Source organism: Suricata suricatta, chromosome 2 (genome assembly GCF_006229205.1).
Source record: "Suricata suricatta isolate VVHF042 chromosome 2, meerkat_22Aug2017_6uvM2_HiC, whole genome shotgun sequence".
Taxonomy (NCBI): Eukaryota; Metazoa; Chordata; class Mammalia; order Carnivora; family Herpestidae; genus Suricata; species Suricata suricatta.
In genome coordinates this window covers 159,410,616-159,438,007 of record NC_043701.1, presented here as the reverse complement: position 1 = coordinate 159,438,007, position 27,392 = coordinate 159,410,616, and the positions used below count along the sequence as shown (strand labels likewise).

The window sequence follows — 27,392 nt, the reverse complement described above, 5'->3', positions numbered from 1 at the left end:
CAGCCGGGCGGGGCGTGGGCGGGGTCCCCCCCCCCCCCGAGGCTGCAAGTGCTCGCGCCCGCGCCCACGACGGCCGCAGCGCCAGCGAGCAGGTGAGCGGGGCCGAGCTCAAGAGGTGGGGGCCGAGAGAACCGACCCGAGGGTGGGATGCTGCGTTCTGAGTCCCAGAGCTGCCCTGGGGGACTTGGCTCTGGGAGTTGGGCGCGATGTTGTGGGACTCTAGCCAGCAGGCCCTCCGCACAAGCCTGGGAGACGTTGAGGCAACCTCTTTAGACTGGGGGGGGGGGGGCGGTGCGGGGGAAAGCAGCCTGGAGTCAAGGTATCTCTGGGCGTCAGGGAATCCCTGGGGCCATGGCTGCAGCTGCCCCAGGTTCTGAAGCCCTGCCTCCAGAAATGAGCCCCCTCCCCGCAAACATAAGGAAAGGGGTGCCGTGAATTGTCCTGGCCCCAGTTTCTTTCCCACCACTTGAAACCCTAGGGCCCCCAAGAATCCATCTCCATTCTCTCAACCTCTATGGAGACCGGGGCACTGGGGTGGATGAGTCAGCCGAGAGCAGGAATGAGGGGTGAATGAGAGGTACCCGACAATCCACCATTGTGCCTGGACTGGGCCAGAGGTGGGAGAGGTGAGGCGCCTACGACATGGGAGGGCAGGATGCTCAAATCAGGGCGACGGGTGGAAGTTCTGGGCGGCAGCAAGGGCGACATTCACATCCTTGCCCCAATCCCTCTCTCCCTCCGCAGGCCTGGAGCGCACACTCCTGAGAGGCAACGGAGGTGGGGGGCTCCTAGTCACTGAGACCCCAGTCCCGCACAGAAGGCTCATGGACCCCAGGGCACGCGGGGCCCTTTTCTCAAGGGCCAGGAGGTTCCTTCTGGACCTGTAGGGCCCCGCCCCAGTCTAGCCACCATGGCGCACCGTTTTGCAGTGGGCTTCGACCCACTGGGCCTTGGAGACCTAAGCTCGGGCTCTCTGAGCTCCCTCTCCTCCCGAGGCCACCTGGGCAGCGACTCTGCAACGCGATACCTGCTGAGGAAGCAGCAGCGGCTGTTGAATGGGCCCCCCCGCGGAATTCGAGCCTCATCGCCCATGGGCCGTGTCATCCTCATCAACTCTCCCATCGAAGGTGGGGGCGGGGCCCAGCTTGGGCCGGGAGCTAAGGGTGGGGGTAAGGGACAGCAGCACTTTGTGGGAGGCGGCAGAGCCAATATGGGTGGAGGAACCCAAGAGACGGGAGTCTTAAGGATGTGGAGGATGGAGGGTGTCTTATTTACCCTTACACTCTACCTTATGAGCCCTTTCCTTAAGTTTAGGCCAATCCTTTAGTGTTGCAGAACTTTAGAGAGGTCAGGGGTGGGAGATAGGAGCATGGAGGCAAGGAAAAGTGTGTGTGGTATGCTAGCCCCCAGGTGAGCAAGGTAGGGCATTGAATTGTTTCCTCCATCCAATGGACTACGCCTTTCTCCAAACCTTTTCTGTATCTCTTTGAGGGGGGGCAGGATGGAGAATGATATGACTCCGTCAACCAGCCCATTGTGTGACTAGCTCAGTGCAGGGCTGTGAGGAGTCAGTGTCCATTGGGCAGACAGAATTAAAGATTTCAGGTGCAGAGGCACCTGACTGGCTCATCAGAAGAGCATGAAACTTATCTCAGGTCCTGCGTTCAAGCCCCATATTGCGTGTAGAGATTACTTAAAATAAGTAAATAAGTTTTTTAAAAAAGGTTTCAGATGTAGAAGAAAAGAAATATAGGTAGAGCAGCAAATGTTTCAAAAAGTGGGGAGAAGGGAAGGGTTGAGGGTCAGGAAGGGAGCCCCAGGATGGGGCCCAGACCTAATCAGGGGATACCTGACCTTGCATAGTTGCTTACTGCTGTTTCATTGCACACCTGTTCTATACCAGCCCTGCTTGGGTCCTATAGGGGACCTAGAGAAAAATTAGGGTCAATCTTCACCTTCCAGAAATTTCTAGCAGAGGAGAGCTTAGAGACAGGGCAATGAGAACAGCTGCTGCTGGGGTGGAGGTATCCCAGACAAGGCTGGACGTGGAAAACAAGAGTACAAGGTTGGGGGGCGGGTTGCAATTAGGAGACAGCTGGACTACAGTGACAGATGTGAGGCGACAAAGAGCCAGTGAGCAAGGCAGAACCTTGAATGCCCATGGGGAATGAGGACCCCTGGGGCTGGGTTTTCTGTGGGACAGATGGCATAAATATCTCCAGTTCCCCTTCTGTCTCTCAGCCAGCAGAACTCCTCTGGCTGGATCCCAGAGTGGGCTTTTCAGACGCTGTGCCTCCCCTCTGACCCAGCTGGGCATCTCTGTTCTCCTACCTGGGCCACTGGGGCAGGGGTGGCAGCATTGCTCAGGCGGCAGGCTTGCCTGCACCAGTGGCCCAGCATGCTCACCCCCTTCGTCTACCACGCTGGGCCTCACCCCTAGGTGAGCTGTAGGGCACTGCTGAGGGTCACCACTGTCATTCGAGTCATGGAGCAGAGGTCTTCAGAGGAATTAGGAGACAAGATAGGAGACAGGGAAGGCACTGGGGCATGACCCTTGTAAGTCCCATTGTATTAAAAGACCTACATTATACCTCCACCTCACAGCCATGCACACCATGCCCAGCTATGATGTGACAGCTCTGTACGCTGTCTTGCAAAAAATCCTCTTGCAGAAGTTTCAGGGTTGTTCTCGCCTTCTGCCTCACCCTAGAGCCCAGTGCGTTCAGGGGAGCGGGACCTCCCTGCAATGGGAGGACTGGGGCATGGCTCTGACCCCCAGGCCCCTACCCTCATCTGGGCTGGGAACCTCTGAACCCAGGATCTTCCCTTCCGCCTAAGCACAAACATCTCCCAATTCACCACAGCTTGGAACCTCTCCCCCTTGTTACTATTTAGATTATTCCAGAGGCCTAAAATAACTGATAGGGGAGAGACGGTGGGAGGGGAGAAACTGCTACCCACATTACCCCAATGAGTTCCCTCCAGCTTCTCAAACTCAACTGGTCCCAAAGGAAATGTATTCTCTAATCCAAACCAGCCCTTTCTCCCCACTCTCTTTGTTCATTTGTCTATTCACTCATTCATCCATTTATTCTTTTACTTACTCAAAAAAGACTTAGCAGATATCAGGTGATGTGCACCAGATTGGAGATACAGTGACAGAAAAGAATTACAAAGTCCCTACCACGATTGAGCGTACAATCTAGTGGGAGAAGACAGACAATAGATAAATATATGAATAAGCAAATAATGAGAAAGGATGGTAAGAATCTTGGAGGTACTAATTTGGATGGTATGACAGAGTCGTGGTTCTCAAACTTTGGAATACATCAGAACTGCTTGTGCGGGCTTTAAAAAAATTTTTTTAATTAAAAAAAATTTTTTACTGTTTTTATTTATTTGAAAGAGAGTGAGAGAGAGAGACAGCATGAGCAGGGGAGGGTCAGAGAGAGAGGGAGACACAGAATCCGAAGCAGGCTCCAGGTTCTGAGCTAGCTGTCAGCACAGAGCCTGATGCGTGGCTCGAACCCACCAACTGTGAGATCATGACCCGAGCCAAAGTCGGATGCTTAACCGACTGAGCCACCCAGGCGGCCCTTTTATTTTAAAATTTTTAATGTTTATTTATCATTGAGAAACAGAGAGAGATAGAGCATGACCATGGGAGAGGCAGAGAGAGGGGGAGACACAGAACCTGAAGCAGGCTCCAGGCTCTGAACTGTCAGCACAGAGCCCGACGCAGGGCTCGAACTCACAAACCGTGAGATCATGACCTGAGCTGAAGTCAGACGCTCAACTGGCTGAGCCCCCCAGGCACCCCTTGAGGGGCTTGTTAAAAGACTGGTTGCTGGGGCCTATACCCAAAGCTTCTGATTCATTGGGTCTACAGTGAAGCCCAAGAATACACATTGTTGCTACATAATTTTTTAAGATTTTATTTTGAAGTAATCTCTGTACCCAACCTGGGGCTCGAACTCATAACCCCAAGACCAAGAGTTGCATGTTCCACCAACAGAGCTAGCCAGGTACCCCAAGTATACATATTTTTTAAATGAGTTTCCGAGTGCCGCCGCTGCTGCTGGTCTGGGGAGCATGCTTTGAGAACCACTAATAGAAACCATCTGGGAGGAAGGGGAGGGATTACTTTAGGTGGGGTAGTCCGGGAAGGCTTCTCAGAGGAAGCGGCGTCTGAGCCAGGAGGGACTGCAGAATGGGAGCTGGCTTTATAAAGGTCTGGACAAGAGTATCAAGGATTGAGGGAACACTGAAATGATTGGCCCGTGAGAGGAACAGGAAGCGAGTCAGTGTAGCCAAAGCTCAGTGAGGCTAGGGATGGTGGCCAGAGGTGAGGGCAGAGAGGTGGGCAGAGGACAGCCCATGGAGGGCCTTACTGGGCCTGGGGGGCTGTGGAGTTCCTTCTAGAAGCCAGAGCAGGCACTGGAGTTTTCAATAAGCAGGCAGGGTCTACTATAAAAGCTGACTCTGGCCACTATGGAGAATGGTCTAAATGAGGCAAGAATGGAGGTGGCGAGACAGTGAGGAGGCTGTGAGTGCCTAGAGGGAGAGGTCAGTGGCCCAGGTTAGGGGAGTGGAGGTAGAGAAGTTTCTGTCCTCAGAGGCCCCAAGCTCCTATGCTCAAAACCCCAGCGTGGCATCCCCCTGGCCCAGCGCCCTAGGAAGGCCCCAGGGAGGGCCTGAGAAGAAAGAGGGTTGTGGGGGCAGAAAAGCAGTTGATCCTTGGCTGGGTTGAGACCTGTATAGTTAGAATCAGCCAGGAAGCGTCAGCACATGACACATCTCTGTCCTGCACGATCCGTACTCACAGGCTGCCCTCGGAGATTTCTTCCTGAGCGGCTCTGCTTGCGTGCTGTAACCTGATTTCTCTTAGATCAAACAGTGTGTGTGTGTGTGTGTGTGTGTGTGTGTGTGAGAGAGAGAGAGAGAGAGAGAGAGAGAGAGAGAGAGAGAGAGAGATTTGTTCCCCGTAAACACCTCTAGAGTAGGCCTTGTTCAAGAAGAAATCTCGCCTTCTCACCGGGCCTACCTTCCCTCTTCAGCCTTCTTACTTTTCTCTAACAAGGGCCTTCTCAAGGGCCCACCTCAGTGCCTTGACTCACTCCATCCTCTTCTTCATTAGTGCCTGCACCCCATCCAAATCCCCCTCATCTTCGTCTTCTGAAACACTTTCCCTGACAGCTCCAGCCCCTAGGGACCCAGCGCCTCTGACTTTCCCCAGCACTGACGGAGAGGGCCCCTCTGGCCTCTGGGCATACGCTGTGACGTAGCGGTGTTCTGGGTTTCTTCATATAGTCAAGTAGCTCTGAGAGCCCTTACCTCCAGAATCACAGAGTTGAAGAGATAGAAGGAGCCTCAGGGATCCATCCACAATATCCCAGACAGGGATTTATCAGGTGACAGATTGTATGCCTCCAAAGATGGGGAACTCACTACCTCTCCTAGAAAACTCATTCCATTATCTGACAGCTAAAGGTTTTAGGAAGTTTCTCCTTACTAAATTAGCCTCTATCTCGGTCTTGGCTCTGTCCTCTGGGTTACACAAACAGAAATATCTAATGCCTTTCACAGAATAGCTTTTCACCTATTTGAAGATAGAGCTACATACTCATTTCTGCTCAAGCTGAAGAGTCCAAATTTGCTCAACTCTGCCCTATAGAATGAAATCTTGAACCTCTTTTCTATTCATCTGACCCTCAGAGTGACAGAATTTTTAGGAATTTGTCCTATCTCAGGCCTGTGGGCATGAGAAGCCAAGTAAGCATTAGAAACACACACCTGCACACACGCACATGCGCACACCTATATAAGGGATGGAGTATAGTGTCTTCCGCTATGGAGTCCTGTCCTGCCTATTGCCACACTCTCTCTGGCCCATAGCCTCAAAACCACCAACAGGGAACTCAAAAATTGGCTGCCCTTAGGTCTTAGGGCCTTAGGGATCTTTGCCTAGAAACCTAGCCTTTGCAGGCCCCAAACTGGGACACCCATGGGCCCTCTGAGCCCAGAAAGGACATGGAAGTCATGCCTGTGTCCCTCCCCACCACCACCACTGCACAGCCAACAGCGATGAGAGCGACATCATCCATGCAGTCCGGGTGGAGAAGAGTCCAGCAGGCAGACTGGGTTTCAGTGTGCGGGGTGGCTCGGAGCATGGCCTGGGCATCTTCGTCAGCAAGGTGGAGGAGGGGAGCAGTGCAGGTGAGCAGGGCCCCCAGGGGTGAGATTCTGACTTGGGATGTGAGCCCCCACCTTGCTGGGGTTCAGGAGCGCTCTTATTAGGGATGGGAGGAAAGGGCCCTCAGCTTTGGGGAGCCTGATCCAATGGGGAAATGGGGCCTCCCTCCAGGGTGGAGTGGGCTCATGGACAGGTCCCTAGTCTAATAAGAAATACTCAGACCTCACCTGGGGCTCCCCAATTTCATGGAAGAAGTTTTAGCCCAGGGAGCCTCATGTGGTGGGGGAGGCTTAGCTTCACCCTGGGGGACTTCTCCCAAGAGGCCTGTGCCAGCCACGCCCTCCCCTGGTGCAGAGCGGGCCGGCCTGTGCGTGGGCGACAAGATCACGGAGGTGAATGGGCTGAGCCTGGAGAGCACCACCATGGGCAGTGCTGTGAAGGTGCTGACCGGCAGCAGCCGCCTGCACATGATGGTGAGGCGCATGGGCCGAGTGCCTGGCATCAAATTCTCCAAAGAGAAGACCACATGGTGAGCGTGCCTGGCCCCTTTCTCCACCCTGTCCAGCCCATGACAGGAGAGGCTCAGGTCACAGTGCTTGGTGTGGAACTTGGCTAGTATGGCTTCTGCTCTTCCCGCCACCCTTGGCACTGGAAACACAGGGATCCCAAGGCCTGACCTTGAAATAAGCATCTCTCCCCCAGCCCTCCTCCCAGCCCTGCTACCCCAGATGCCAGGGGCTTTGCCCCCAGTGCTGCCCTGCCAGGAGCTGGGGGATAGTAATGGCGCCTCTCCCTTGGGGTTCTTGTGGGGATTCAGAAATGGGCCCTGGCCCAATGGAGCTGCTGCATATAAAGAGGAGATTGGGGTGGTTTCCCAAATATGATGAAATCTGTGTCCCACTGAAGGTGTCCGGGCTGCCAAGTCCCCCAAGGCAACCTCTCCTTTCCCGGAAAGCTGTCAAGGCTGCTGGGAGGGAGGGGTTGGGGGTGGGGAACAGGGAGCCCAGGCTGAGGACCCCTTGCTGCTGTCCCAGGGTGGATGTGGTGAATCGACGGCTGGTAGTGGAGAAGTGCAGCTCAACGCCGTCCGACAGTGGCTCAGAGGACGGTGTGCGGCGCATTGTCCACCTGTACACCACGTCAGATGACTTCTGTCTGGGCTTCAACATCCGTGGCGGCAAGGAGTTTGGCCTGGGCATCTATGTGTCCAAGTGAGGGCCGAGGCGGGGCATGCAGTGGGGGCGGATTGGCAAGTGAGGCCCGGCCAGCTACATGTCTAAAGGAGAGCCTGGGTCAGGGGTGGGGTCTGGAGAGGGGTGGGGAGTTCTGGCAGGAGAGTCAAGGGGTTTGGCTGGGGCATCCCTGTATCCAAGTGAAGAAAGTCTGGACTAGTGATAGAGGGCAGGCTAGGCAGCCAATCAGACTGCCTCCTCCCTGACCCCAGGGTGGACCATGGCGGGCTGGCCGAGGAAAATGGCATCAAGGTGGGGGACCAGGTCCTGGCGGCCAACGGTGTCAGGTTCGACGACATCAGCCACAGCCAGGCCGTGGAGGTGCTGAAGGGCCAAACGCACATCATGCTGACCATCAAGGTGGGCAAGGCTGTGGGGATCAGGGAGAGGCCACACTACGAGAAGGACTTCCCTGACCTCTTGAGTGCTTCATTATGCCCATCGCTTTACCATCTGATTTTACCGTAGCTATTTGAGAGGGAAGACAGACATAGTGCTTATCCCTCGTTCGCAGAAGAAGAAACTGAGGCTCAGAGAGGCAGAGTAACTCAGGAACCACAGTTAATTACTCAACTGGTCAGTAGCAGGGCCTGAGTCCAGTCCTGCTCTCCAGCTGCCCAGTGCGGTGCCCCTTCATGGGAGTGGTGGAGGACTTGGACTGTAAAGAGAAAATGTTCCACCCGGAGGGTAGGGTGGTAGCTTGGCTCTGGGCAGGACCTGGGCACAGGGCAAGGAGGCTGGGCTGGGGCCAGAGATTGGATTTCAGGGGAGGCACCTGCATTCATTATTCATGCGGGTCTCACACTTGCCCAAGGATCAGGTCTTTCTCACTCCTTCTTGGAAGGAGGTGATGTCTCGATCTTCACTGGTGCCCAGTCCCAGGCCCTGCTCCGCTCTCCTCCGTTTCCCAAGCCTTCACCCACACTGAGAGCCTCCTCCACCATTCCTCCACTTCTGCTGCCTTGATTTCCCACCCCCAATCCCCCCATCCCGTGTCTCCCTTTCTTTCCTTTTAAATGACCACAAACACTCCTCCTCTCTCCCGCTCTGCCCCTCATTCATTCACTAAGCATTTTCAAGTACGTATTACATGATGGCCATCATGAGGGGTACTGGGGCTACCACAGTGAACAAGACAGCCGAGGTCTCTGCTACTCGGGGAAGACGGACAAATTAGATGTGTGCCAACTGTAACAAATGTTATCCTGTAATTAACAGAGAGGTAGGAGGGGCAGTTTGGGTAGGACCTTTTAGCCAGAGCGATCAGGGCAGGTCTCTCTGGCGGAAGTGACACCTGAAGAAGGAGGAGCTGGCCAGAAGATGAGTTGAAGGAAGAGAATCGAGGCAGAAGGAACAGCAAGTACAAGGCCCTGAGGTATAGAGCAATTTGACATGTTCAGAAGTAAAGCAGCTTATTTGTCTATAGTGTGATGAACTTGGAGGAGAGAGATGGGGCTGAAAAGTTTACTTCTGTTCCATCACTCCCCCTTTTCACCCCATCCCCTCTCACCTCCCCCTTCTTGTCTACTCCCTCTTCTCACCCACCCCCTTCTCACCTTCCCTCACCCACCTCCCCTTATACCCATCCCTCTTCTCATCACCCCTACTCACCTGCCCCTCTTCTCATCCCCCCTTCTCACCCACCTGCTTCTTGCCCACTCCCCCATGCTTTCCCATCCCCACCATGCTCTTCCCAGGAGACTGGCCGGTACCCTGCCTACAAAGAGATGGTTTCTGAGTACTGTTGGCTGGACCGATGTAAGTGGATCCATGGGTTGGAGGGAAAGGGCTGAGGCCCAGGGGTGGGTTAGAATCTCTGTAGACTAATTGGGCAGGAGGAGCAAGACCTCCTTGGGACTTTCACACCACCCAGAGCCATTTGTGGGCTCCCCTCTGAGGAGTTGCAGGTTTGGTTCTAGGCTCCTTTTGGCTTTGGAGTCCTGGAGTGAATGGAGGAGAAGTGATTTGCATAAGGTCTCTCAACAAGTCAGAGACAGGACTGCTGAGCTTTCAGCCTTGGCGGCTGCCGGACACTGCCCCACCCCCAAGCCCAGGGTGGTCTGCAGCCCTGACAGGGTCTTGAGCTCCTGGCCTCCCCGTGAGACGCCCCTCTTCCTGCAGTGAGCAACGGGGTGCTGCAGCAGCTATCCCAAGCCTCGGAGAGCAGCTCCAGCGTCTCCTCCTATGCCTCCAGTGCCCCCTACAGCTCGGCGGCTGAGGGGGGCTCCCTGCGCTCCGACCGCATGGATGTCTGCCTGGGGCCAGAGGAGCCAGGCTGTTGGGGGCCAGGCTGGGGGACGGCGGACACAGCCATGCAGACGGAGCCTGACCCGGGGGGCCACGTGGAGACCTGGTGCAGCGTGAGGCCCACCGTCATCCTCAGGGACACAGCCATCCGCTCTGATGGACCTCGGCCTGCCCGCCGTCTCGATTCTGCACTCTCAGAGTCCCCAAAGACTGCTCTGCTGCTGGCCCTGAGCCGACCCCGGCCCCCCATCACGAGGTCCCAGAGCCACCTGACCCTGTGGGGTACGTAGAGGGATGGGTGACTGATGTTCTCTCTGAAGCCCCCAGTCCAAAAGCTGCCTCACACCCTGTCCCGGGCCCCAAACCTCCCTTTGCTCCAGGCCTCGACGCAGCCTCAGTTGCAGCCCCAGAATGCACTTCGGTGCTGCTCTGGGCCCCATTTTCAACAGGTCCTGGACCCGAAACCCACCCTCAGATCCAGTCCCAGCTCCTGTCAGTTCTGGGGCCCAAACCAGTCCCAACCCATCCCTTCCACTCTACACACACACACACACACACACACACACACACACACACACACCACCCAGCCCTCTTAGAGACTCCTCAAAGAACTGGAGCTGCGGGGTGGGGGAGGGTGGAAAGTTGGAGGAGGACCCCCACCCCCACCTCCATGCCCACCTTCCCACAAAGCCGCAGGTCCTGTCTGCCCCCTGCTCTCTCTCCTCTCTGTCTCTCCTCAGCCCTCTGCCCCTCCGCCTTCCCTTCTGCCTACCACTCCAGCCCCCTGGGTGCTCCCTCATGTCTGCAGAGGAGAAGAAGCAGAGGAAGAAGGAGAAGTTGGGGTCTCCTGGGGAGAAGGGGGCCCTGCAGCGCTCCAAGACACTGATGAACCTCTTCTTCAAGGGAGGACGGCAGGGGCGGCTGACAGGGGATGGGCACAGAGAGGCCTGGACGCTGGACAGAGGGACCCTGGCCAAGCCCCGCCCTCGCCTAGACCTGGAGAAAGGTACGTGCCGCGTGGGTCAGATGAGATGGAGTGGACATAGGTGAGGCCCATGTTAGCATCCATCTCTGGGTTTAAATTCCACACTGCTTATTACTAGCTGGGCATAACCACTGGCCCCTGTAAGCCTCTTTCCTCATGAGTAAAGTGAGACCAGTGATACTTATTTCTTTAGGAATAGTGAGGGATACATGAACGGATGGGTGTAAATCACTTAAGTACATTGTCTGGCATATAGAAGTGCTCAGAAAATGTAGTGGTCATTGTATTGTCTCATCTCCCCACTTTCCAGACAGGAACTCTGATAGAGGCACAACATAGCAAGGAAGTTGACGGGCTTGGGTCAGATCTCTGTGCCCTTGGTGCTGACTTGGATAGGGGGCTCCTCTCCTCAAATACTTGACTTCACCTCCTCTGGCCAGAGCTCCACAGGCCCTACCCAGTTCTAGAATGATCCTTGAGCAAGGCCATTTCTAGATCAGGACCCAAGCAGAAGGGCCACAGCAGCCTCCACTTATGTCAGGGGCTTCCTAAGGACCCTCAGAGAAGGCCTCTCGTCTTTCAGGTGAGGTTCAGAGGCTGGGCTGAGAGTGGAGGCGTTGAGATTCTTGGGGTTGCATGGGCCAGAAACTCAACTCATATTAGGTTTAAGAGGCACTTCTTGGCTCAGCTCCTGGTGTAAGTGGGTCTAAAGGTTTAAACGATCTCCTCACACATCTCCCCTTCATCTTTGGTTCCACTTTCCCTTGGGTTGGCTTCATTATCATGTAGGTTTTGCCCACTCAGAGTTAAGAATGGCCAGTGTCACTTAGCAACCCAGGGACAAGAGAGCTTCTTAAATAGTTCCAGCTGAAGTCCTAGGTTTTCACTGGCCCAGCTGGGGCCACATGCCCAACAAATGGCTGTGGGGTGGGGTGGGGTGGGGGTGGGGTGCTCTGATGGGCCAGCCTGCGTCTTGTGCCTACCCTGGAGTATATGCACTGAGAATGGGGGTCCCCAGGTGAAATTGGGGTGCTGTTTCCAGGGGGAGAGTGGGTGTTGGGTAGGCAAAACCAACCAGATGTTGAGGAGCTGGCCCTGCCCCTCCTGGGGGGCTAAAGTGAGAGTCCCACGGGATAGTCAGTCTCTTCACATGAGGCCAGGCCAGCTCCACCTCCTCAACCCTCTCTTTTTCCACAGCCCCCAGGGCCCTGCTCTCTCCTGATTCTCCTCCCATCCCTCTGGCATCTCCTCTCTCTCCTCCAAAGGCTCCTCTTTTTTTCTGTCCCTTGAAGATAGGTGCCCCCCCTACCGTCCCTTGAGGGTTCTTCTCCCCCTATATTTGCTTCTAAATGAACCTCCACAAGCAGAGGTCAAACTGCGCCCTCTCTTGATCCAAAACCTTCACTGACTCCCCACTGCCTATGAATGAAGTCCCTAGTTGATCATGGCCCTCAAGACCTTCATGGCCTGGCCTCTTGCCTCCCCATTCCACCTCCTCCCAGCCTGACTGCCTCATCCCAGCCAGTGACCCAGCCGTCCCTGAGCCCCCCAAGCCCCATTCTCAGATTGGGAGCCAGGGCCCGCAGATGAGCCTTTCTTCTTTACGGCAGGGGCAGTGGGGCCCGTGCAGAAGTTTGTCACCTGGAGACTGCGACGTGGTAATCCAGCACCCCTTTACCAAGGCCTGGTTGGCAGAGCTGCAGATGGGGTGCATGTTGGGGGAGGCAAAGGAGCTTCGGGCTAAACTCAGCTGGGGTCAAGCATGGGGGACTGGGTGCATACTGGGAGCAGCTAAAAGAACTGGACTAAGCTTACTAGGAAAGACAGGGCTGCAGAGAGACGTTGGAGTATGTTTTTGAGGACTGGGGAGCTTGGTTTGGACTCCCAAAGACAGATTTTTGGGGCGCTGAGGGAGCCTGTGCTAGAGCTCCAATGGGTGCTATGACAGTGCATGTTTGGAGGCCCAGAGGGCACTGGGCTAGGACACTATTAAGGCACAGACTAGTATACGGGTCTGTGTTGGGGGCCAGGGGTCTGGATCGGTGCTCCATTGGTGGGCAGATTGCTATGGGAGGCCATGGAGGGAAGAGCCTGGGCTAGGCTGGGGTCCTGTCAGGGGCACCTAGGCCTCTCAGCTGACCTGTTCTGGGGTCTGACCCAATTGAGAGAAGCCCCTTCCGCCTCCCTTGGTGTCCCCTGGCTCCTTCATCCTACACCTTTGTCCTGCCCTGCAGAGCGGGAGAAGGGCCGAGCCCTGCTCTCTGCCAGGTCTGGGAGCCCCTCCAGCCAGCTGCCCAATGTGGATGAGTGCGTGCAAGCCTGGGAGAGCCGACGGCCCCTCATTCAGGACCTGGCCCGACGGCTGCTGACTGACGATGAGGTGCTGGCCGTCACCCGCCACTGTTCCCGGGTGAGCCTCCAGCCTGTCCCCAGCTCCAGCACTCAGTCACCCAGCCACCCAGCCCTTCATTCACATTCATTCAGGCCACTGTCTCCAGCCAGTATCTGCGTTCGAGGCCAGTAGGTCAGAAAATGCAGGAGTCACTTCTGTCTCTCTTTCTCTCTCTGTCTCTCCCTCTCTCTCTCTCTCTCTCTCTCTCTCTCTCTCTCTCTCTCTCTCTCTCACACACACACACACACACACACACACATACACACACTGAGCTTACAGACAGGAAGGGGAGGTACAGTGACTAGAACCTAAACACCCACAATGACAAATCATGTGAAGTACTGTGAAGGAAAAGAACATGAGAACATAACCCAAGAGGCACACATTAAGTCTAGGGGGTCCTCCTCGAGGAGGCGATATTTCAGCTGAGAAGGAGCCAGACAGGTGATGAGTGGGGGCACATGAGTCAAGTCTCTGCAGTCACTGCCTTCCTTCTCCTCTAAACCCCAGCCTTCCCCCATATGCACCTCTCTGCCCCTGGGTCAGCCAACAGGCCTGACCTGTTGCCCAGGTAAGTGAGCCTTTGTCCCCGCCCACACACCCCAAGCCTTCCCCAACTTCTACTCCGTTGTTCTCTGTTTCCTTCTACTTCAGACAAGAAGTAGGACTCCAAGGCGGGGTGCAAGTTAGAGCTGAGGGAGTCCTTGCAGCCTGAATGTGGGGGAGGCTCTGGGAAGCATAGGTCGTCCCTCCCAGGGGGATTGGTAGGCCCTCCCCTATCTCTCTGCCTCAAACCCCGCCAGGTTTCCCGTGCTGGGATCCCTGTGATGTGCCTGCATCAGTGCACGTGTGAGCCTGTGTGCAAGGACAAGCCGGCCGGCGGAGAGGGCCGGGGGGGGGGGGGGGGGGATTCCAGGACATAGTTTGTGATCCCCCTTCACCGCTCTCTCACTCTGGTCAGGCTAGGGCTGTGTTGCTTGACCGTGTGATGTGTATATTTGTGTGTCCGTGGGGCACCTAGGTGTGTGTCACCCTAACTGTACAACGGATCTGTGTGTGAGTGTGCCTGTGCTTGGCTAAGGCATGGGTGTGGCACGTGGAGACTGAGGCACAGTACTTCATGCATCCCTCTACCAAGGCCTGGTTTACAGCAGAGCTGCAGATGGGGTTCATGTTGGGAGGAAGCTAAGGTTCTTTGGGCTAAACTCCTTAAGCATCATCATGCTCTGAGCGTTAAGTGGGGTAGCGGGCACTGCCGCTGTGAGCTTGCAACTCTGGGCTCTGGCCATTAGGTGGCGTGCTGTGTCCATTTCTTAGGTCAAATCCTTCTCCATAATCCCTCTGTTGCCTCCCCCCCACCCCCCAAACCAGGACTCCCTCTCACTGCACCCCCACAGCACCTGCACACCAGCCAAACTTGACCTCCACGACCCCTACACCAAGCTATCAGACCCTCTGCGGTAGAGCTCTGGCCACAATGATTAGTAAATTTCCCCTAGTGACTACGATCACAAGCCCCCCGCCCCCCGCTTCTCTCTCCTCCTATGAGCTGTCTCTCCACAGCTACCAGACCAGGCTTTGTAAGTCCCTTCTTGGATCACTTTACACTCCCCAAACACCCTTGCAATCTCTTAGCTTTGACGGAACAGAGTACAAGTTCCTTAGGCGCACATTCAAGGCCTTTCCTGATTTGACTCCCCAGCCACTAACCTCAGCTTTCCGATGGTCACCACATCACCACGTCGTCATCTTCTGCTGGTCACTACATAGGTATGTACAGGTGATGAACGGCACAAGTCTAGAGCAGCACTCGGAGTCACAACTGGCACAGCCCAGGCGGAGGCCCTTCATGTACCCCATGGCTAAGTTAAACTTCTGTCCACCCATTACGCCACATCACCCTTGGAGCCCTTTCCTCCCAACTTGCATGTTGTTCCCTGCATTCACCCTTAAGAGAAAGTGTAAATAAAACAAACGAACAAACCAAAAGGAATCGGCGTAAATGCCACTTCCTCCGAGAAGCCAACTCCAGTCTTACCACCCTCCTCTGAGATGCCCTCTGCCTCATTGCCAGGGGCTTGTAATTCACTGGGGCACATGGCTCATTCTGCCCCTTGGTCCCACCTGACTGACTTCTGAAGGAGCTGGAAGAGGGTCTTCTTCATTGTGCCCCCACTGCCCAGTCCAGGGCCAGGTGCTTAGTAGGTGCCAAATGCAGGTTTCTGGCCCTGAAGGGTGTATATATGTGACTCTGTGCAATTATGTCTCTCTCTCCAGACACATGGGGTTGTATTTTTGGTATATGTATGTGTGCGTGCCTGCCGGCTTGGGTGTGGTTTAGGGCCCCATAGTTTATAATTTATTTCCAGGTATTTATGAAGGTCTCACTCTGACCACCAGGGCTTGCTGTGTCTCTGTATCTATTCCTGTCCGCGGTGCCCTGTGTGTGTTTCCCTGAATCAGTACTTGTCTCCCTTTCACCACCAGGGGGCGGTGTGTTATCCAAGTAATCCAAGTAGGGTGGCTCCCAGTGTTCAGTTTACCAGTTTGTCTGTGTTAGTGGGGTGTGGCTGGTGGCATCCGGGCAGTGCCAGGCAGAAGGGCCTCTCCTCCACCCCCACCCCCGGGTTCTGACTGGATAGGCTTTCTGTAGAACCACCCCTTCCCCAAGGTCCCCATTCCAGCCCTGAACAAAGCCTAATTGGTAGATCTCTGTGCAGACATATGCTGGGCCTCCCAGGCCCTCGGCCTAGCGTTTGGCTCAAATTCCTTCCTTCTTGAGGGCTGGCTGAGTGGCTCAGTTGGTTAAGTGTCCGACTTCGGCTCAGGTCATGATCTCACGGTTCGTGGGTTCGTGGGGCTCTGTGCTGACAGCTAGCTCAGAGGCTGGAGCCTGTGACTCCTCTCTCTGACCTTCCCTTGCTCACACTGTCTCTCTCTGTTTCTCTGTCTCTCTCTCTCAAAAATAAATAAAAACATTGAAAAAAAATTTTTTTAAATTCCTTCCTTCTGCCTGGGAGGTGGGGGCGAGGAAGAGAGTTCTCTGCCTGTACATCCTTTTCTGGCACCAGAGCAGGCAAGAGCCAGACTTCTCAGGTTCCAGTCCCTCTTCCTACTTCCTTACCTGCGTGGCCTTGAGCTAAGTCCTTCTCTCTGAGCCTCAGTTTCCTCATTGGTAAGAGGAGAATAATTAATGTCATCTCTCAGGGTTGCTAAATGAGAGACCATATGTAAAAGGCTTAAAAAAGTGACCGTTCCAAAGCTGTCATTGTCGTTGCTGCTATTATAGGTCTGTTATTATTGCAGGTTTCCGCCTAGTCAGCAACATAAGACTGTCCTGTGGACAGCCTGGGGTTGGGGGAAAGGCTTCCTAAACGTGGGGAACCCCACATACCCAAGCAGCGCCCCCCTTCCAGCTCTGGATGTCTGCGCTGCTGTCTGACCTGGGGTGCCTCTCTCTGCAGTACGTGCACGAGGGTGGAGTGGAGGACCTGGTGAGGCCCTTGCTGGCCATTCTGGACAGACCCGCAAAGCTGCTGCTCCTGAGGGACATCAGGTGGGGTGGAGGCTGTGGGGAAGGCTGGGGGGCAGAGAGGGGACCTCTCAGAACTCCCGCTGCCTCCAGAACTGTGCCCCTGCCCACCCCCTATTGCTTGCCCTCCCCAGGAGTGTGGTGGCCCCCACGGACCTGGGCCGCTTTGACAGCATGGTGATGCCCGTGGAGATGGAGGCTTTTGAGGCCCTCAAGAACCGGGCAGGTCAGCGGTTGGGGGGTAGAGGTGACTTCTGTCCATCAGCTGTGGACATCAGGGAGCTGGGGGTAGAGGTGACTTCTGTCCATCAGCTGTGTCCATCAGGGAGCCTGGAGGGGAACCCTGTCTCTGACCAGCTCTCCCCTCCCACCAGTGTGGCCTCCTGCCTTGCGACCAGCCCAGCAAGACACACCACCCAAGCGTCACCTCATCACGCCTGTGCCTGGTCAGTCAGAGTCCCAGAGCCTGGGAAGGGGGCACACAACTGGGGTATTGGGGAAGGGAAAATGGGCCTTCTGCCCCCACCCCCACGTAGGGTGTCCAGGCTTCCGAAGTTTGTATGGTTCCCTGAAGGAAATCCCTTGTCCACCTAGCCTCTCACCACCCGTAGTATTATTTCGTTAATCATTGGTTTTAAACCTGCTTACTTTTTCCCCCTCTTTTTTCTTTTCTTTTTTAAATGTTTATTTATTTTTGAGACAGAGAAAGACAGAGCATGAGTGGGGAGGGGCAGAGAGAGAGGGAGAGACAGGATCAGAAGCAGGTATCGATATGAGACTCGAACCCACGAACGTGGGATCATGACCTGAGCCGAAGTCAGAGGCTTAACCGACTGAGCACCCAGGTGCCCCAAACCTGCTCACTTTTTAAATCTAGGCTCACTCTGCAATAATCTCTGAGAAATTACCAGCTTGGCATGCAAGTAATAGCTTTTTCTAAGACGCATATTGCAGTAGAAAGTCGGAACATTCTATCCCAGCAGAAACCAGGCAGCGTCACTCACTGTGGGAAGGTGTCACAAGGCCCGGGCACTGTGGCAAACCCACGCTTGCGTCCCCCAGGCCCCGTACCAACAAAGGCAAGGACTGGGGCCTGGCACCAGCAAAGACGAGGAGGGGCAACCCGCCTGACCCCGGCTCTCTTCCCCAGACAGTCGTGGAGGTTTCTATCTGCTGCCTGTGAATGGCTTCTCAGAGGAGGAAGATGATGGGGAACTGAGGGAGCGCCTGGGGGGCCTCCAGCTCTCCCTGGGCGCCTCTGCCCCACGCCAGCCTCATAAAGGGATCCCACCTCTCCAAGATGTGCCGGTGGATGCGTTTGCCCCACACCGGAGCACCTGCACCCCACCTCCGCAGCCCCCCCCCGTGGCTCCCAGGCCCCCAAGGCCTAACTGGCTGCTGACGGAGCCCCCCACCCTGGAGGACCCTCAGCAGAACCAGAGCCAGGGCCCCGCGCAGAACCGCAGCCGCAGCCGAAGCCGGGGCCGCGGCAAGTACCCGGGGCGCAGGCGTTCCCCGTCTCCCGCACCTATCCCCACCCAGAGCGTAGCCAACGGGCGCTACCACAAGCCTCGGAAGGCCAGGCCACCTTTGCCTCGACCTCTGGAGGGGCAGGTGGCCAAGGCAGGAGGCCATCAGGGCCCCTCTGAGAATGGAACTGGTGGGACAGCCAAGGAGGCAGTGGCGAAGGCCCCGGGCGGGGAGCTGAGGACAGTCACATTGTCCAAGATGAAGCCGTCCTTGGGTGAGTCCAGGTGGGATGGGGCCGGTAGATGGGGCTCTTGGGGTTGGTGAGGTCTGTGGGCTTGGTCTTGGGGTCTACCTAGGGGACTTGGGTTTAAGAAATGATGTGGGGATGGGGGTATATTGGGGAGGATCTAGATTGCGGAGTAGAGGAGTTTTGGAGTTGAGGAGGGAGTAGTGACAGACTATGGGGATTAGGGGGAAGTCGGGGCCTGGACCTGCCATTGGGGTCCTGGGTTTCTCTTGGGCTGAGGGGTTCGGTGGTAAGCTCATCAAGTGCTTCTCTCTCACTAGGCATCAGCATTTCTGGGGGCATTGAGTCAAAGGTGCAGCCTGTGGTGAAGATAGAAAAGATCTTCCCTGGGGGGGCTGCCTTCATCAGTGGGGCCCTGCAGGTGGGTGAAGAGCACCCAGGCCCACTCCTGAGGCCCAGGGCTGAACGCTGGCGGGAGTGGGGCTAGAACAGGCACGTCTTCCAGCCAGACAGGTTTAGACCAGGCCACGGGAGGAGGCTTGGGTGCAAGGGGGGTCAGGACTGCAAGACGAACAAGCTTAGGGAAAAATCTGTCCCCTCATGCCAGCCTGGGCCTGAGGGTGGCCCATCCTGTTCCACCCCTAGCCCCAAGGGACAAAGGGCCATTGTCTGTGTCTCACCCTGCCTCCGACTGCTCCAGGCACAAAAGTCCCATTGTCCATCCCTTCCACCCAGATGGGGAGGAGTGTCCTAGCTGGTGGAGGTGAGAGGTTGGGTGCTGGGCTGACCTGAGAAGGGAGGGCTGTGATTTTCCCACCCCGACCCCCCCATCCCAGGCTGGCTTCGAGCTTGTGGCAGTGGATGGAGAGAGCCTGGAGCAGGTGACCCACCAGCGAGCAGTAGACACCATCCGCAGAGCATATCGAAACAAGGCTCGGGAGCCCATGGAGTTTGTCGTCAGGGTCCCTGGGCTTAGCCCACTACCCTTACCCCCGGACGCGTCAGCCCTCACCGATCAGTGCCTTCCTGCTGACCACTCCCCTGCCCGCTGACGGCTTCCTGGTCCTCATTCCCTCCCACTGCCTCCAAGAACCTCCCATTAATGCTCTTCCCCACCAATTCCCAGATCCCTCCCACTGATGCCACGCTCCTCCAGAGGACCACCAGTTCAGTCTCTTCTCTAACCCCTCCAGACTCCCGATACTAACCCCAGACTCCCCACTTACGCCGTGACCCTTCACACTGGCCTCAGATCCTCCCCCATGCCTCCCAGGACCCTCCTGCTATCTCCCAGACCTCACTTACTACCCACACTCCTCTCGGGACTCAGGAGCCTCTCCTCCTTGACTTGCCTCCTCCCACAGCACCACACTGCTGGTACACACCTCCCCACTTTCTTCCCTCCCCAGCTGTCACTAAGGCTCTGCCCTTTCCAGATAAACTTGGTGTCAAGGACAAGGTGCTACTGGGCTATGTAGCCTGTGTCACCCACTCACTGCCCCCAACCTCCCACGACAGGGAGAAAGCCAAGATCTGGAGCTTGGAATTGGTGGGCACTTTCTCATGATGCCCCCTAATGTCCCCAAGCACTGAGGGACATGGATGCTCAGGGCCCTGAGGGGTCATTGCATCCATCCCCCAGCCCCAAGCAGTGCTCTGTGCAAGGGAGAGGATGGAAAGCTTTTCAAGTTTCTCAAATCCTGAGAGACCATTTCATGTGGTGGTCCACTAGGACCTCACACTTTCTACTGGATTTGTCTGTTCCCCCATCACCCTCTCTCCATGACCTCTATGAGGGGTCAGATTAAGAGAGGTGGGGGTCAAGGTCAAAGAAGTTTCCATAATCTCTATCTAGTACATGCACCTTTTTTTAAAAACAAAAAATTTTTAATTTTTTTCTTTGGGTTTGTACAAGAAATTTACAGTGTGGAAAAATATACAAGTGAAAACGAGGCCATAAACCTAAGAGTGGGGAGGGGCCACTGGGTCACAAACACAAATAAACAAGACATTTCTGAGTTCTTCCTTTGGTCTGACTACAGCCCCCTCACCCCAGGAGAGAGGCTGCAGAGCTGGAACCTGGCGGGGAGGGACAGACCCCGGTCCCAGCCCTGTCCCCTGACTCGGGCAGGGTGGGGGCAGGCACGTCTGGAGCAGCTGGCACTGGTCGGCTCTTTCTGGCTTTGGGGTAGGGGAGTGTGGAAACGAGGGAACCCCTTCCTCTTCCCAGCACTCCCCCTCAAACTGGGTGGGCTGGCGAGCAGCCGGGGTTGAATGCGACTGGCAGAGTGGCAATGGCAGCAGCCGGGAAGTGAAACGGGTCGAGTGAGGAGGAACCTCTGTGTGACAGTGAACACCAGGACCTTCGAGGAGGCTGATCTTGCTCCTCCGAGTCGCAGGGCAGCCCCGAGTTCCTGGCTGAGGCCGGGAGGCCTGAAGCCCTGAAGCTCCTGTGGTTCTGGGAGCCCTTGGTGGACCCGAGGCTCCGCCCCCGCCTTTGGCAAAGCTCTCTCCAGGTCTGGGACGCAGGTCCCGGGTGCCTACGGCCCTAGATTTCGGTGGCAGTGATCTCCTCCAGGCAGATGCAGGGAGCTGGCTCGGCCAGGCCCAGGTCGGCCAGCTCCCGGGCCTCCAGCTCCAGGCTGAGCTGCTGCAGCTCCTGCTCCAGCTGCCGGTTGCGCCGGTACATCTGGATGTAGTTGTGCTGCAGCTGCTTCTGGTAGCGGATCACCTGCTCCTTCTCGGCCTGCCAGGCCAGCCGCTCACCCTCGAAGCCGTCCCGCTGCTCCTCGCCCCGCTGGCGCTCCCGCTGCAGCTCGGCTCGCAGCCTCTCCACCTGGGCCCGCAGGCTGCCCCCAACCCCGGCTGCCGCCCGCTGCGCCTTGGCCTCATCACTTTCCGCCAGGAGGAAGGGGTCGGCAGTGGCAGGCGGTGCAGGGGGTTCACGGAGTCCCGCTGCCTCAGTGTCCAACTGGCCCGCTTTCTCGCGCAGCCGCTCGGCCTCCTGGCGGTGCCGCTGTAGCTCCTGGGAACAGGCCTCCAGCTCCAGCTCCCGAGCCCGGGCTGCCTCCTGCAGGCCCCGCGCCCGGCCCTCACTGACCCGGAGGGCCGCGCGGGCTTCCCGCAGCGCCACCCGCAGGGCCACCAGCTCACTGCCCTTCTGCACCAGCTCGGCCTGGGACTCCTTCAGCTGCTGCTTCAGCAGGGAGATCTCACCGGACTTCTGGCACACCTGTCGTGGGGGAGGAATCGGGAAGGATGGTGAGAAGAATTCTCGCCGGAGGCCGAGCCCTGAGATCATGTGGGGTATGTGGGGAGAGCTTGGTTGATCATGACACCCATAACGCAGATGGAGACACTGAGGCAAGCTCAGTGACACATCCGGAGTAATCCAGCCAGTAAGTTGGCTGATGTAAAATATGAACCCTCCAGAGTGAGTGTCTTTAAAGCATCGTGAAGCTCCACAGATCCCTGGGGACAGGCTGTGCAGCAGTGGGCACAGTTGAGGGCAGTGCCCACATTTACACTGAGAGGCCCCGCAGTGCCTTGGTTAACAGCATAGACACTGGAGCCAGATGGCCTGAGTTCAAACCTCAGCTCTGCTACAGACTAGCTGTAATTCAGGGCTCTGGCCTTTGTGGGCCTCAGTTTCCTCAAACGGGCATGTTAACAACACCCACCTCACAGGGCTTTCTGAGGATTAGAAGATCTACACTATATATCACGCTTAGAATAGAGCCTGGCGCATAACAAGCACTCACTATGTTCTTATTCTTGACTGGCCGGGAGGCAGAGGATGGGAACACCACCAGCTGGGTGAGCGCTACACCCCACTGCTGAGGAGCCCTACGTGGTGGCACAAGGAGACCCCCACTCAGAAAGGGAGGTCAGAGGGGAGAATGCGGGGATCCTCTGGGAGTAGCAGGCCAAAGGTGGGGTACAGCCGGACCCTTTTTCCCAGTAGGCCCCGCTCGCTGCCCCTCCTGGTCTGGCCCACCTCCCACTTGGTCTCTTCGAGCCTTGGGCCGAGCTCCCGCTGCTCCCGCTCGAAGGTGGCGCAGCGCCGCTCCAGCTGCTCCCGCTCCTGCAGCAGCTGCGCGAAGTCGTCCTGCAGCTGCCGCTTCTCCTGCTGCAGCTGGAACACCTGCAGCTGCAGCAGCTGCTGGGCCCGCTGGGCCCGCTGGGCCTGCGCCGCACTGTCCTCCCGCAGGGCCTCGCGCTCCCGCTGCCAGGGCCGCTGCCGGTCCTCATATGCCTGGGGATGACAGGGCAGCCCTGGGTCCCGGCAACTCCCCGAGCCCCGCCTGCCCACAGCTCCCCAGCCCCCAGCTGCTCTGGCTCAGGGACAGCAGGCTCCACCAAACCAGGATAATAACTACGACAACAACAGCCACGACCACTTTGGGGGTGCTAGACACAATATCCACATTAGCAAGTGCTTCGGTAGGAGTTTCTAGGCCCAGGCATTATTTTAAGCTCTTTACAGTCTTTGCCTTACTTCATCCTCATGATAAATATCTCCATTTACAGATGAGGAAACTGAGGCTCAGTACCATTAAGTAACCTGCTCAAGTCTGAAAGGCAGTAGATGGTGGTGCTGGCTTTTCAGATCCTTGCCACTCTGCAGGATAACTCGGACAGCTGGGCTGGGGACCGCCCCTCCCTCCCCAGCACAAACAGAAATACTCCTAGGACTCCCAGCATCTCTGGATGTCCTGCCATACCACCCCCTGCTGGCCACACCTGACACACGGTCACCTCACTCTCGTCCAGACTGTCCCGAAGCTGCTGCAGCTCTGCCTCCCGGTCTCGGAGCTTTCCTTCCAGGACGCAGTGCAGCAGGGCCTCGTCCGAAGGGGGTGGAGGGGGTGGGGGCGGGGGCGGAGAGCGCTCCCCGCAGGAGCTGCTGTCAGAGGAGGCCCGGGCACCACTGCCCAAGAGCCCCCCAGCCACACGGCCTCCCAGGGAGCCCGTGCTCTTGCTGGAGGAAGATCGGCCGCTGTCTGAGTGGGAGGGCCCGGTAGGGGCCCCTCGGGCTGGCCCAGGCAGTGCCCCCCGCCCAGGGCCATGGGAGGGTAAGTGCCCGCCTGGGGAGTTGGTTGCTGGCTCTGCACCCCCGGTGCTGTAGGTTGGCAGGCTGGACAGTGAATTTCGGCCGGAGTCAGACAATGTCCCCGATGGGCAGCCGCTGGCCCAGCCACTCAGTGCCAGGGGTTTGTCAGCAGCCGAGGAGGAGGAGGAGGAGGAGGACGAGGCAGGGCCCCCAAACAGCTGGGTTAGGCTGCCCTGGCTCCCAGACAGTCCGGTGGCCCGAGGACCCAGGAAGCTAGGTAGGGATGGTGCCCCTCGAGGTTTGGGTAGCACTGGCTTGAAGGCTGTTGGGCGGATCAGGATTTTCTCCATGTTCTGAAAGGAGGTGCCATGTGACACTGGGGATGAGCTGCCCCATCTTTCAAAGCCCTTGTCACACTCCCTGCCCTCCCATCTGGGGTCCCAATCCCCACATATTAATAATAAATGCTACCACAGGCTGAGGGCCTCCTGATGTCCTTTACATCAAGCAATTTAAAAGGTTCATCTCTAATCATTACAACATACAAGTAAAATACAATCACTATCTCATATTACAGATGAGGAAATGGAGGCTCAGCAAAGTTAAAGGCTTTGTTCAAAGTCAGATGCGTACTTGTACACTAACAGTAATGCGAGCTGCTGACATTTATTGAGTACAGGTTATGTGACAGGCTAAAGTATTACTAGGTGAACCTATTACTTCCATTTTACAGATATGGAAATTTTGGCTCAGAAAGGTTAAGTAACTTTCCTAAGGTCATGCAGCTAGAATGAGGCAGTGCTAGGATTGGAACCCAGGCCTGGTGAAATCTGGAGCCCACATTCTTTCCTCTAAATTGACCCCCAAATTCCAGCTTCTTCAAGGGCTCCTGATTCCACCCAGGCCCCAAAGGAAAGGCTGGTCCTCACCTTCTCCAGCTTTCCAGAGACAGGAATGAGCTTGGGTGGGGGGCCACGGAGATGGGCACTGCGTGCCCGCTGCTCTCGGGCATCCTCAATGTCACTGCTTGGGCTGGGGGGTGACTCTGTCCGGAAGTCCTCGTTGATGTACGTGAAGCTGGTGCCAGGGACGGCCTTCCTAGGGGGCACTGCTGGGCACAGTGGCTCCTGTGCCTCATAGCCACCCCGCAGCAGGCCATCCTGCTGGCGGAAGAAGGTGGGCCCAGGAGGTCCGTGGTGGCGGGGAGGAGCTGGCCCCCCAGGGCAGGGCCGACCTGAGATGAGGCTGCTCACGCTGCCCATGGCTGGAGGCTGTGGGGCAGTGGTGGCCTCAGGAGCGGGCTCCAGGGGTACTGGCAGAGTCTGCACAATGGCCATAGTGACAGAGGCTCAGGCCTGGCCAAGGGCCTCCAGGGGAACCTGTGAGCAGGGCAGGGGTGTAAGAGTCCCTTCACCTTGAGGCCCCTCCCCATCCAGATTCCTGAGTTCCTCTCTTGACCCCGTGTCCCAGGTCAAACAGCCCCCCTGACTGCCCGCAAGGTTCCCCTTCCAAGCACGAGCATGAACCTCCGTTCTTCCAGGGATCCAGACCACTGCCCCACTCTGGTCTGAACAGGGCTAAGGACTGACTCTGCACGCAGAGGATGATAGGATTCGAGGCCTAGTGGTCATGCAGGGTCCCTGGCAGCAGAGGCCCAGGCCCTAGCCTAGTGGTCCCTCATGGAGGCTACCACTCAAGTTAGGGAGGGAGCTCCCGGCCAGTTCCCAGCCCATGTTCTTTGTCCCCTGGGACAGAGACCTCATTAGAGGGCAGTTTGGGCATAGGCAACCTCAGGGACACAGTCAGCAACCCAGATGGTAATTAGGGAGTAAAGAGCCAAGGCCAGGCTGTGCCCGGCCTCCCCCAGCTGGCCCTCAGTTTCTCCCAGACGGAGAGGAAGCAAGGGTGGAGCTGGCCAAACAAGAAACCCAGAGCTTTCAGGGAGCCCACAGGTGCCCTCTGGGGTCTCCTGCCTTCCAGAGGTGGACAGAGGCACATGCCTGTTTCCATGACAAATCCTAGCCTCACCACACCCAATCCATCAGGCCTACAGGGGCCTACACAAGTATGCCATCAACCTCTAAGAAACAATCCCCCAAGCGCTAGGAAACCAGCCGTCTCTAGACATTCCCCAGAGGAACCCCGAGGGGATGAGGGTGGAAGCCCCCCCATCACTTTTGGCAGCTGCTCTAAGATCTCATTTCCCTGGAACCCAGGGAAGAGGGCTCCACCTTGCCAGGCTCTTCTTGCTCCTTCCGGGAAGGGGACAGCAAGTCTCCACCCGGAACTCCCTCCCTAGTGCTGAGGCTGAAGACCAGGACTCAGGCATCTGCTGAAGTCATCAGGCAGAGTGGGGGCCAAGAAGTGGACAGAGAATCGCGTAGGAACAGGAGTGTGCGTGTGTACTTGTTTGTGTGTGTGAGGCTGTGCACCGGCGCATGGAAATGAATTTGCTTTGTGGGTACATGAAAACGTTTGAAAACATCATGAATGCATGTGAGTAGGTGTATGTCTGAATGGCCGTACAAGCACATTCATGTATTCGCCTGTGTGAATTCATACGTGTGTAAGAGTATGTGCATGCATCCGGATCACTCTTAGAAAATATGTAAACGCGGTAACTGTGTACATCATAAGTCAAGTTGTGGTGTGGGACCATGACTGTCTGAGAGAAGACAGTATCTTTGGATTGATGTCCATTCAAATGTACGTGAGTTTATGTGGAAACTCGAGCGTGCAAACAGGAAGGTGAGAGTGCACAAGTGTGTACAGAGGAGTGTGGGAATAGAGCATGTGTGAGAGTGGGTGGGAGCCTGGGTGGCAAGCAGGGCCAGCCAGGGGAGCAGGAGCCTGGTTTCTGTCACTCGTTTGAGGGGCGGGGGGAAGACACATCCTCTGACTCCTTCCCCTGACCCGGTCCTTCTTTCTTGCTTGGATTCCACTTGGCTCACCCTTCACCAGCAGGGCACCCAGACGGGGTGGAGGGGAGCAGAGTCCACCCCACAAGGGCCTGCCCCAAGCTCAGAAGCTGGCCCACACCCTCTCCCACCCCACTCCAAGGCATGGAGAGAGCTGTGGGGTCAGGGGCTTCTTAGGGACCACGGAGGCTAGAGCCTCTGTCTGCATTTGCCCACTTCAGTGAGCACTGAGAGAGTGAGAAGTAAGGGGAGGAGACAGACAGACTCAGGAAAAGACAGGAGCCCAAACGACAAGAGACAAAGACTTAGGGAGGCTCCAGGGTCAGGCAGACAGGGAGACGGGGTAACCAGTGAGCCTGGGGCCCCGAAGCTCACAGCGCCAGGGGCCCCTGAACCCAGGACGGACATAAAAGCTGGGCCCTGAGAGCCAGACACCCAAGGAGCCAGAGCCAGGCCTTTTGGAAAGCCAGGCCCAGCCAGCCAGGCTCCAAGAGCGGGAGCCCGAGAGAGGAGGGGCAAGTGGAGGCTCCATTTTGAGAACTGCGCTGTGTCTGTGGGAAAGGGAGCCCCTGGCTCCCCCAGCACCCCTGGGGTGATCGCTCTGGCACAGCGCGCACACACCCCCTTAAGGGGCCGGGGGCGGCCAAGTGCAGGCTTCGGCCAGGGCCGCGGGCAGCTCTGGCTAAGCCGAACTCCCACAGACCTGTTTTGGGGGCTGAAGAGTTGCGGAAAGTCTCCCCCACCCCAAACTTCAAGGACTAGTTATGTGGGATCGAGTCTGGGATCACGAGTTCCCGTTCCGCGACAGGAAGCCGGGAGCCCCCAACCCCCCCCCCCCCCCCCCCCCCCCCCCCCCCCCCCCCCCCCCCCCCCCCCCCCCCCCCCCCCCGCTTTCCACCTCCCCCGCTTCTATTAAGTGCGGGCGGCTGGGGGAACGCCGCCTCCCCACCGGCCCACCGCGGCGCCGAAGTTGGGGGAGCCCCCGGGTCACCTCCCAGCCCAGTGCCCCCTTTCCACACCCCTCACCTCCGCCGCGCCGCTCCATGCTCAGCCCCGGGCCGCCCCCAGCGCTCCACAGGCGCGCCGCCCGGCTCCAGCCCGCGCGCGGCCACTCGGAGCCGCC

General features: G+C 57.0%; 2 protein-coding genes across 11 annotated transcripts in view; one reads left to right on the top strand and one right to left on the bottom strand.

Annotated features, from left to right (window-relative positions):
- The first annotated feature begins 37 nt into the window (after positions 1–37).
- On the top strand, positions 38–20,319 carry PDZD7 (PDZ domain containing 7). Of its 5 annotated transcripts, XM_029932399.1 has the most exons (17): positions 38–92; positions 745–1,127; positions 6,076–6,216; positions 6,548–6,722; positions 7,228–7,404; positions 7,638–7,785; positions 9,123–9,183; positions 9,547–9,954; positions 10,481–10,678; positions 12,268–12,315; positions 12,892–13,067; positions 16,514–16,605; positions 16,716–16,807; positions 16,956–17,027; positions 17,732–18,325; positions 18,619–18,719; positions 19,135–20,319. In XM_029932399.1, the coding sequence occupies exons 2-17, from the start codon at positions 911–913 to the stop codon at positions 19,348–19,350; spliced, it is 2,916 nt and encodes a 971-aa protein (XP_029788259.1). In that variant the 5' UTR covers positions 38–92; positions 745–910; the 3' UTR covers positions 19,351–20,319. The 5 variants fall into 5 exon arrangements, with proteins under 5 accessions (XP_029788259.1, XP_029788260.1, XP_029788261.1 ...); XM_029932400.1 differs by lacking the exon at positions 6,076–6,216; XM_029932401.1 differs by lacking the exons at positions 18,619–18,719; positions 19,135–20,319 and having other exon boundaries at positions 17,736–17,858.
- Positions 20,145–27,392, bottom strand: part of LZTS2 (leucine zipper tumor suppressor 2) — a 10,486-nt gene continuing 3,238 nt past the window's right edge. For 3 of the 6 annotated variants that reach the window (XM_029932405.1, XM_029932407.1, XM_029932406.1), the window contains exons 2-5: positions 24,281–24,730; positions 23,042–23,704; positions 22,296–22,553; positions 20,145–21,530 (exon numbers count right to left, since the gene is read on the bottom strand). In XM_029932405.1, the coding sequence (XP_029788265.1) occupies positions 20,847–21,530; positions 22,296–22,553; positions 23,042–23,704; positions 24,281–24,688 (2,013 nt within the window). In that variant the 5' untranslated portion in view covers positions 24,689–24,730 and the 3' untranslated portion in view covers positions 20,145–20,846. Of the gene's footprint in view, positions 21,531–22,295; positions 22,554–23,041; positions 23,705–24,280; positions 24,731–27,295; positions 27,381–27,392 lie in introns of those variants that run through there. The other 3 variants (XM_029932404.1, XM_029932408.1, XM_029932409.1) reach the window with 3 other exon arrangements.

Excerpts from the sequence above, each read along its gene's own strand:
- PDZD7 (XM_029932399.1), top strand. The coding sequence starts at position 911 with ATGGCGCACCGTTTTGCAGTGGGCTTCGACCCACTGGGCCTTGGAGAC. Across the intron at positions 7,405-7,637 it reads CTGGGCATCTATGTGTCCAA|GGTGGACCATGGCGGGCTGG; the intron begins GTGAGGGCCGAG and ends CCCTGACCCCAG. Across the intron at positions 7,786-9,122 it reads ACATCATGCTGACCATCAAG|GAGACTGGCCGGTACCCTGC; the intron begins GTGGGCAAGGCT and ends TGCTCTTCCCAG.